Source organism: Alosa pseudoharengus, unplaced genomic scaffold (genome assembly GCF_046254945.1).
Source record: "Alosa pseudoharengus isolate Yale_2024_CS ecotype anadromous, Long Island Sound unplaced genomic scaffold, YU_APseudo_1.1 YU_APseudo_1.1_scf_19, whole genome shotgun sequence".
Classification (NCBI taxonomy): Eukaryota; Metazoa; Chordata; class Actinopteri; order Clupeiformes; family Clupeidae; genus Alosa; species Alosa pseudoharengus.
In genome coordinates, this window is record NW_027468657.1 from 26,202,906 (window position 1) to 26,213,372 (window position 10,467).

A 10,467-nucleotide genomic window follows, 5' to 3' on the forward strand; every position below is an offset into this window, starting at 1 on the left:
AGAAAAAATATATCTCGGTGCACATTGGGATCTTAATTTAATGCCTTCCATATGTTAGGCACTGGGGTAACCTCTATTGCTTCAAGTGGTCATACCTTATTTTTAGGATCAGTTGAATTGTTTTGAGTTTTTGTCGTAACATGGTGATAACAAACTACAGTTGCATGTGATGTCACATGTTTGGGCGCTTAATCTCTAACTGATCAATACGGCAATTTGCTTAACTGGCTTACATATTTTTGTAATAACGGAAGGTGATGTAAACCGCGTGGTGATAACCTTTATGTCTGGATAACTGGTGTTGTGCTTCTACTCACATGGCAGTAAGTGTTAAGTGGCAATGCTAACCAGGCTACGTGGAAGGGTAAAGTCACGTGGCTTTTTTGTAGTTCGTTTATGAAACAAAAGGAGCAATTTCGATTTTTTAAAATAAGGAAAAATAAGCTCTGACATTTTCACAGTTAGAAGATTATTACTGTATAGACACTGAAAAATATTTTTGGTGGATAAGATCGCTGATTTGGCTTCACAGTATTTTTTTTAAAATAGGTCTATGGGACTTAACATTGGAGCTGCTCTTCGATAGGAACGTAACCACTTGGGGCGCTGGTTTTCACTTTCCCTCCCTATGAATTATAGCCTGAGCCAAAGATTTAGTCAAAGTTCTTTCCTCTATCATATATATATATATATATGATAGAGGAAAGAACTTTGACTAAATCTTTGGCTCAGGCTATAATTGTAAGGCTATAATTTATAGAGGAACATATATATATATATATATATATATATATATATATATATATATATATATATATATATATATATATGTTCCTCTATAAAGTCTCTGATTTAGTAATCTCTGACTCCTGTCCGTTTAGGGTAGTTTTTATTATTATTATTATTATTATTATTATTATTATTATTATTATTTTACAGCTATCATAGCCAATAAAACCTGAGAAGAAGAAATCAGTGCCAGTGATATCTGATTGATATTCATATGCTCTGTAACACATGCAGGTTGGTTAAGATGGGTCCAGTTGATTAACAAAACGACTTGCCTATTATTTATTAGCCTACTGTTTCACCTATTTCAATGTGGTTTCATAAAAAGAAATGAGAGGCCTATAATACAAATCTGAGGTTTAATGGGTTATTTATCTTTTATCTGGCTGGCTACACAAATCAGAGGACCACCCCCCCACCCCCCTCCACTTTCCTGTTGGAATGCTTAATCCTCGTCCTGGAAACCGCCCCTGAAAAATATTAAGTTAAAGTTTAAATCGCACTGTAAAGACTTGACGGTGTAGGTTGGAAGATGTATGGTTGGGGACATGAAGATGAAGAAGGGCAGGCATCATGGGAAGTCTATTCCACGACCATAGTTTTACCAGTGCTTCACTGCTGAACTCGATTTAGCCTATACATTTGGCCACACCCTGAAGCAAAGGCAATGTGAACATAAACATGTCGACCAGAGTAACCTGCTCACATTCTGGGACAATCTCAAGGTTGCATTCAGTACTCCCAGGAAGACATGATTGAAGTTAATGAATATTTTAATCCATCGAAGGATTTAAGACATAGAGAAAGACATAAGCAAATGGATGAATACCAAATTAATGAATACAATAAGCAACAATGAGAGAGTATTTGGCATAGCCCCCGTCCTAGGATTAATCCATCGAAGGATTTAAGACATAGAGAAAGACATAAGCAAATGGATGAATACCAAATTAATAAATACAATAAGCAACAATAAAAGAGTATTTGGCATAGCCCCCGTCCTAGGTCCAGGTCACTAAGCGAGACACCTGGCAGATCCTGCCGGAACGAGATGGCAGGGGTGGAGCCTACCCACCGGATGGCTGGACAAGGGCCAAACTGGTGGTGGTTAGGGAGGAAAGGTGGCTACATCGGAAATCGGCACCTGAAGGCAACAGGGCAGGTGCATGAGCCGATTCATTATTAAGGCCAATGTAGACTGGTGATTGATCAGCAGTAGGCCTAATGAATGAATAAGTGACATAGAATTGAGTCTTCCTGGCAGAATGGCGCTTGCATTTCTCTGAACATTCTCTGAATATCCCAAGTTCTTTAAAGGTATGTGAAAAAGTGTGCTATGTTGCCTTTTCCACATCTTCAGTAGAACTAAATTGAAGATTTGAAAAACAGCTGTTGTGTTTTTGGTGGTCTGGAGCAAGGAATTTTGCCAGGATGTGTGGATTTTAGAGGACTTTCGGTTATTAAAGCCTCATATGTCAAATTGAACAAAAAACTTGAGAGCAATTATGAACTATGACCACGCTAGGCCTTGAAGAACTCTAGGTTGCATAAATTACATTTTCTGTCATAGTCTGTGAACCTACTGAAATATCCTTGGCCATAAAAGTGTTCTTCTGCCACTGATACAGGAAGACACCAGTAGATGGCAGAAACAACATTTGACACTGTCAGTTTGTTCTCTGGTGCCTGGTTGTGCGTTGTCATGGGAGACCATCACCTCCTACTACAAGTCATGGAACAGTGTGTCATTGGCCAACTGAGGTTAATATTCTGATGCAACATCAGAATGTGACAAACCGTTTCTATGTTTAAGCCTTCTGTAAGATTAGAGCTATCCACAGATTGATGATGTCTGTCCGATAAATAGCTTGGGCTCTAACTGTTGAATGTGTATGTCTAGAGTAAAACGTATTATTATTTATGAAGCTTTTCCAACACACACAAAGGGCACACAGCACATTGAAGCATTGTAAGCAAATGTCCTGTTTGTGTTCATTTATTTTGGTCTTTTTCTCTTATTTGAGTTCAGGGTTTGGGGAAGTTCATTCCCTTTTCCTCTCTACACTGACAGTCTGAAGGAAGTGCTTTCCCATGGGAAAAGTGCCTGGTTCAGCACTACAGCTCAGTTAGTTCTGGCTGCCTCCTTGTCCCTCTCCTCCTTCACACAACCCACTCTTCCATTTTTAATAAGACATGGTATCACTGAGTCACAGCTTTAAAAAAGAAAGATAATATACCAGCAAGTCGTCGACTTCTCCAGTTTCACAGTATTGGAGGTGCACAATGCACATGTGAGAGACTTTCGGTGCACCCTGAGAGGGGAAATGTATAACACAGAATTATTTTTTCATGTGAGGGCTATACTTAGTCTCAGCAAGGATCCGGCTTTGGATCATTGTGCAAAATGAGATATGACAGGTTACGAGGCCTGTGCAGAAATGTGACCAGCCGACGATAGAGGGAAGGATGTGTGTGTGTGTGTGTGTGTGTGTGTGTGTGTGTATAACCCAAACTGCACCGCTTTTCACGTTGAACACAAAGAGGAAAGCAGAATAAATTCATGTTCAGGGCTGGGGACAGTGACCCTCGGCCCTCTTGTTAAGAAAACACAAGAATCTTTGGGGAATATTCTCAAAATATTGTCATAGTTTAGCTACACCATCCATCTCCTCTCTGGGCTTCGCAGCTGCAGAGGGTAGCCTATGGCATTCCTGTCAGCTTTATAGAGAAGTCTGTTGAATTATGGAGATCAACTGTTTAGCTTTTGCCCTTCATTCAGTTTGTATGCAAAGCAGATATTTCCATGCTTCACTGTTGTGATTATTGTGTATGCCACAATGACAGTTACCCTCAAAGAGGACAAAAACACTCTGGAACATGGCCAGGTGAATAGTCTATTTTTTTATTCATCTGAAACCTTGTCTTTTGTTTTTATCCTCTGAACAGGGACTCAGCCTGGGCTGCCAACCAGCTGCACCTGTGGGACATCAGCCAGCCTGTCAGTGATGAGAGTGTGATGAGGGAGAGAGAGAGAGAGAGAGAGAGTCTGTGTGTGTGTGTGAGAGAGAGAGAAAGAGTGAGAGAGAGAGAGAAAGAGAGTGAGAGAGAGATAGCCTTTGTTTACACAATTCATTGTACATATTCATTGAACTGTTTGTTACTTTGCGGCATATACTGACTGACATAATGAGAAATGAGCAATCCAAGTGTCGGTGACGAGAGTGATGCAACTGAGGACAGACAGAAAAACATGAGGGTTGAGGGCTGGGGATTATGAAGGGGCCATTTAAATCACAGACTGCACTGACAGGAGAGATGACTCTGCTAGATCATAATTTTCACTTGGGGTGTGACTCACTCTGCCCTGGAGACTGTCCTCGAGTGAGGCAAGTACTTTCACGGATAGGACAGCGACCTCTGGCAGCCAATCAGCTGGCTCCGACATGACCTATGGTGACCCCTGTAGAGGCTGTGGTGTGAGTGCTTCCTGTGAAATGTTAATTATATTCTCGCTTACCCTTTTTGATCCCTTATTGGTGAATGTTAGGACAGACAGCCTTGTTACTTCCACCAAAGATGGTTTTGATATGGTTGGTTTTTGGCTGTTTGTAAACAGGATTAAAGAAAAAACAAATATAGTTTGTTGTACTGGTTATTTATTAGGGAAGAGGTTTTCGTGAAATGTCCACACTGCAGGTCTGCTGTCTGCACACTTCACCATAACCCCCCACCACCCACCCCTTCTTCCCACCTCTACCCCCCCACCACCCACCCCTTCTTCCCACCTCTACCTCCTCCTTCTACACTACTACACTTAGAACCTCTGCACTCTCATCCTATTGCTTGATGTAATAATCGCTACCTAAGGTCATGAATACATGTACTCTAAATGTAAAGCTATATACAGCAGGAACTATGCATAATATATTAGGGGGCTTGGGGGGGCGGGTTATAATTGGACTTCCAAGCAAATGTCAGTGAATTAAACTGGGGTCTGGGCACAGTGTGTACATGTCTCTGCAACAACTAGTCAGTTTTGGTAAACTCAGAATGTATATAAAAAGAATACAGTTGTTCATTCACTCACTGACTATTATAATCTCCTGAAATTTGATCATTAGGCCTAAATGTAATATTTAGCATTTTCGATATGCAGCTACCGTAATGTCACCTTGACTGTTCACTGCTTTCCAACTATCGCAAGGTGTCACTATTGTAGAACAAACCTACGTGGCCAATTAAAATTTCTGAACAATTTCATTTTATCAAGCCAACACCGACATACTAAATTGGTAGCCTATATTGAGGCATTTGCATTAATAATTCATTATTTGCATTATTTCCGTAATATTTTTGCGTAAAAGTCATCAACACAATTTGAGCCTGATTCTAGTTTGATAGTGATGATTTTTTATAAATATGTTTTTGGGTGTTGTGTGTGTCCCTGTTTAGAATATTTAGGCCAGGCCAGCGTTGTTGGCGGATTGGGATTGGAAGTAAACATCAGCCACATAGAAGGATTGATATGAAGCGACGTCACTGTCACGTAGGTGGAGTTTGCAAGAGGACTATTACGGGCTCCATTGCTCGGAGTGCGAGAAACGAGACGCGCTATCGCGGAGGGTGTAGAGGTTTGGCTGTCTCACGGGGCGAGAGAATATCCCAACAATGGACGGTTGGGAGATCGTTATGTATTGTGTTGTTGGTGGACACTACATGTTCACAATTTGCTTCTCCTACGGGCTCTACAAGTTCTTATACCTCACACCGTGATACGGAGGAGAGCTCTGGCAAGTTACCATCTGACCGACGCTTCTTTACCTCGTTCAATGTGATAGTTTAAATGACAGTCTACTCTTTTGCTTTGACGATGTAATAATGCAGTAAGCAAAATTGGAGAGTGCACTGTGGTGAGTAGTGTAGTAGGTTAAAGCTTGCTATGCAGTAGGATAAAACAGTCACGGTTTAGAAACTCTCCTCATCTTAGTGTATTTTAGGCTATCAACATAGTCGAGTCAGCGCTGAAGCAGTTGCGACGGTTTGTTTAGTATTTGCCCTGCATGAAGAAGCCACAATTCGCTGACCGATCCTAACTAGAGTCGAGTTTGTGCTTTGCACATTCGTGCCACAGCGAACCGTAGCGCTCGAAAATCCCATCCTGGACCGGGAGCGCCTGCTGCATTAAAGCACCTTTTATCGGATTGTACCCTAGGGCTCTCTCTCTCTCAAGCGATTACACCCACCTTTTTTATGAGGAAAATAGCTTAAAGCCACAATTCCCTTCGGAAAACTGTTAAAAAACGCTGGCTGCTAGATTGTATGTCGCCCACAGCTGTGCACGTAAAATTGTACATTAGTCAGGGAGCAGTGCGCGAGCTTTGAGACAGGGGCAGTAGGGGTGGCCCTTGCTCTCTTGTCCAGGAGTGTGAGGGAAGCTTTGCGGGGAGGATACACTTTGACGCACACACCACCGCCTCAGCTATGGCTCTGCCGGACAACTCCAGCGGCTTGCCCGGGGAGGAGGTGCCTTTCCCGGAGATTGTGGAGCTGAATGTGGGCGGCCAGGTGTACATCACACGCTACGCTACACTCATCAGCGTGCCCGACTCGCTCCTGTGCCAGATGTTCAGCCAGAAAAGCACCAAGGGCCTGGCACGTGACACCAAGGGCCGCTTCTTCGTGGACCGTGACGGCTTCCTGTTCCGCTACATCCTGGACTACATGCGGGACCAGCAGCTGGTGCTGCCCGACCACTTCCCCGAGCGTGGGCGTCTGCAGCGCGAGGCCGAGTTCTTCAACCTGCCCGAGCTCGTCAAGATGCTGGCGCCCAAGATCAGCAAGCAGAACTCGCTCGGCGACGACGGGTGCCAGAGCGACCCCGAGGAGTCTTCCCCGAGCGCCGACGTGGCGGCACGTAACCTGGCCTCGTTGGGTGCGGCTGCAGCGGCCGCCGCGTGCGCCACCCTGGCGTCCAGCTCGGGCGACGGCAAGCGCTCCGGCTTCATCACCATCGGCTACCGCGGCTCGTACACGCTGGGCCGCGACAGCCAGACGGACGCCAAGTTCCGGCGCGTGGCGCGCATCATGGTGTGCGGCAAGACGTCGCTAGCCAAGGAGGTGTTCGGCGAGACGCTCAACGAGAGCCGCGACCCTGACAGACCGCCCGAGCGCTACACGTCACGCTATTACCTGAAGTTCACCTTTCTGGAGCAGGCCTTTGACAAGCTGGCCGACGCCGGTTTCCACATGGTGGCCTGCAACTCCACGGGGACCTGCGCGTTCGCCCACGAGCAGACTGACGACAAGATCTGGACCAGCTACACCGAATACGTGTTCTACCGTGAGTGAGACAAGACGCTTCAACCCCCTACCCAATCCCCCTGTGCCCCCTGCCCGCATTCCACCTCTGGAAAACACCCCCCACCCGCACCCCCTCTCTCCTCATCCCTGCCCCCATCCTGTGACTCTCTCTTTCTCGTCCCCATCCAGAGCCCACATCCTTGACGGCTTGCCCCTCTAGTTTTAGATTGGGGGGTGTCTAGACATTTTGGCCTCCCCCATCTCCGTGTCCTGCGAGAGCCCCCGCCACCCTCCTCATCTCTCCCCCGTAGCTTGAGATCCCACCGAGTGTCCTACGGCTCTGCCCACCTGACGCTACTTAACCTGCGGCCGGGAGATGTCTGGCCACCTCCAACTTTCCCGCTGCAAGGTGTCTGCCCACCTCTGCATCCCATCCCTATTGCTCAGACAGAGAAACTGCATCCTGCAACCTTCGCCTGTTTACTTGCTACATGGTTATGTTTCCTGGCCTCTTTTTTTTTTGGTTGAAGCACAAAAAATTGTGACAGTGAGCTTGTTTTTATTTTTCTCTATCTCTCTCGCTCTTATCTCTTTGGTGACGTCTGGTTCGGACCAGAGTTTCTCTGTATATGTGTAAGAAACAAACAAACAAAACGGAGAAAAATAAATAAATAAATACTGGCAGTAGAGCCACACGAAAAGGGCTTAGAGGAGTGAGTGTTGACCCCAGCAGCTGTGACTATCCACAAAACCCAACGCTTCTCATCTGACTACCAAATATTTGGGAGACCTCGCCAGTGTTTTTTTTCCCCTTCCTTCTCTTCCCAGAAAGTCGGCCATGCTTTCCGACATGCACAAGAGGTGCTTCTCCCTCTCTTTCTCTCTCTTCCTCTCTCGCTCTCTGCCTGTCGCTCGATTTAGTTTTCAACAACAATATTTTTTACAACGTCTCTGGGACCAAAGCTGTCAAGCTGTGTAAATGCTTAGACCATTAGGGGAAGGAGACCTTTACAAAACCACCCCCGACTCTTTGAAGTAGGTGGACCAATCTGTCAGATCTCAAAATGTGGCTAGTTGCTTCATGTAAATAAAGGACAGTGGTTGCTATGATACGGGGAATGCAGATCATACTGGGCGTGCTTAAAAGCAAGGAAATAGAGGCGAGCCATACGCAGAAAATCACACATTTTATCTAAAGAGCAATCTCTACACACACTCTCTCTCTCTCTTATAGAGACATGTATGTGCATTGGTGGTTGCTAAAATAGGTGTAAAGTAAAATATTGTTTGAATTGTGTGTGTGTGTGTGTGTGTGTGAGCGCATTTGTGTGTTTATGTGCATTTGAGCGTGTTCACTATACATATTTGCATGTAGGTGAATGTCTATGAGTGAGAGAGTGTGTTTTTGAGTATGCTGAATGGATGGACAAACACACACTGCATAATGTGTGAGACAAAAGAGAGAACAGAGATCAAGTTGTCTTGTTGGAAGCAGCCAAAGAAAAAGCCCCTTTGGTTGCCCGCTGTTGCTGATGAACTGCTGGTATTGATTGTGCAATGAGGCGTTCAGCACTCTAATCGCCCACACACAGAGCAGAGAAGTGAAATGTTCATCACACACATACACACACACATGCACACGCACACAGACATACTGTACAAACACACAAACACACACACACACAACCACAAATAGATTCATAGATTCATTTTTTTGCTCCTCTCATCATGAATGTAACAGTTTGGCTGATCAAAGGGGAAGGATTTTTACTAGCTTTTTATTATTATTATTATTATTATTATTATGTGTATTTTTTTTTTCTTTTTTGCTGTGAGGCATCATTTGGATGATGGTTGGCCTCTTTTGTTGCCCAATCGCCAGCCATTTTTGAAACTTTTCGTGAGAGTAAAATCGCATATTATGTTCAGCTTTGAAGATATTTTACTTCTGTGTATTGTGATAATAGTTCTTTCGTACAGTCTATGAAGAGAAGTTTCCAAAGTTTTAAGTTTTTTTTCTCTTTTTCATTGACATTGTAGCAGCAGTGTGGCTGGTATATTAGGTTTTTGTTTTTAAAATAAACTTTAAAAGCAGGTTTAGTGGTGAGGGTAGAGAATACTGTTTCAGGTGATCCCTCTCAGGACAACAACAGCATCCTTTACCTCAGTAAAATTACCACAACACATCAATAGCACAGTAGAACTGGCACACACACACACACACATACACACAATACCAGGAATGTGTGGTCATTCATTGTTATCGTTTATTATTATGAAATCCAATAACAATAACATAACATGTTTTACCCTTTGCCTAAGGCGATGGTCCTCCTCACAAAGACGAATCAGTGGTGTTATCACATTATGAGACACATAACGTAACGTCGAGCTTGCTCGTTATTGAAAGTGCCATTTATTGTAATTGCTGAAGCCTGAGGATAGCATCAGCCTAGCATCTGTTCACAGTGGTGTTTGTGTGCAGACTAAATCTTAGTGTCAAAACCCCTAACATGAATAAAAAAAAACTTTTAATCAATTAAAAAAGCATTTTTTTTGTCATATTTTTTGTCAAATGGTACATGCTACAGTTTTTTTTTTTTATATTTTTCCTCTAGATTTGTATTCTTTCTCATTTTAGTGTATTATTTTTTTACATCTATTCATCAAAAAGTGCTTTGTTGATAAATAGAGAATAATGTAATTATTGAGAAAGATTTAAGATGCGGTGATGATTAGGAAATACCATGGATAACTTCACTACGTGGCTGAACATTTTCAACAGTGCTGTGTTTTTCTTTTCTCCAGCTTATGAACGTTTACATGGGTGATTTTCAGTTTTGCTTCTTTGTCGGGGATCTTGGAGTGGAGGAGATAATCCTTGCAGTATGTGTTATTCAGAAATATGTTGATGTAAATCTTTCTGGCCAGTGTGAATGGCAACTATTAAAAATCTGTTACATCCTAATCCCTCATACCTTCATCTGTTGGAGCTATGTAATTATGAACAGTGTACTATAGATATAGAAAGAAAGATAGACTGAAGAGATGCATAACAGAGAGAGTGAGAGAGAAAAAGGGAAGAAGAGATGTACACTGTGTGATAGCCAGAGAAAAGAGAGTGCAAGATGAAACGTTTGGAGTATTAAACCAGATTATCATGTTTATTTTTTTCTCTCCTGCACACAGTTTCTTTAGCATGAGATACATGACTCTCTCTGTCTCTCTCACTCTCTCTCCCCTTCCTCCCTCATTGTTTCGATGTCTTTCCCCTCTCCTGCTCTCTCTTTTTAATTTCATCTCTCTCTCTCCCTCCTTCCATCCCACTCTCTCCTTTTCTCGTTTGTTTACTGCGCCACGCTTTCGGCTCACTCACTT

General features: G+C 43.4%; 1 protein-coding gene across 1 annotated transcript; it reads left to right on the forward strand.

The window, feature by feature from the left end:
• The first annotated feature begins 5,356 nt into the window (after positions 1–5,356).
• kctd12b (potassium channel tetramerisation domain containing 12b) lies at positions 5,357–10,057 on the forward strand. The gene has a single exon (XM_076292112.1). It carries the CDS (start codon positions 6,271–6,273, stop codon positions 7,135–7,137), a length of 867 nt encoding a protein of 288 aa, XP_076148227.1. The 5' UTR covers positions 5,357–6,270; the 3' UTR covers positions 7,138–10,057.
• The last annotated feature ends 410 nt before the right edge of the window (positions 10,058–10,467 follow it).

Excerpts from the sequence above, each read along its gene's own strand:
- kctd12b (XM_076292112.1), top strand. The coding sequence starts at position 6,271 with ATGGCTCTGCCGGACAACTCCAGCGGCTTGCCCGGGGAGGAGGTGCCT.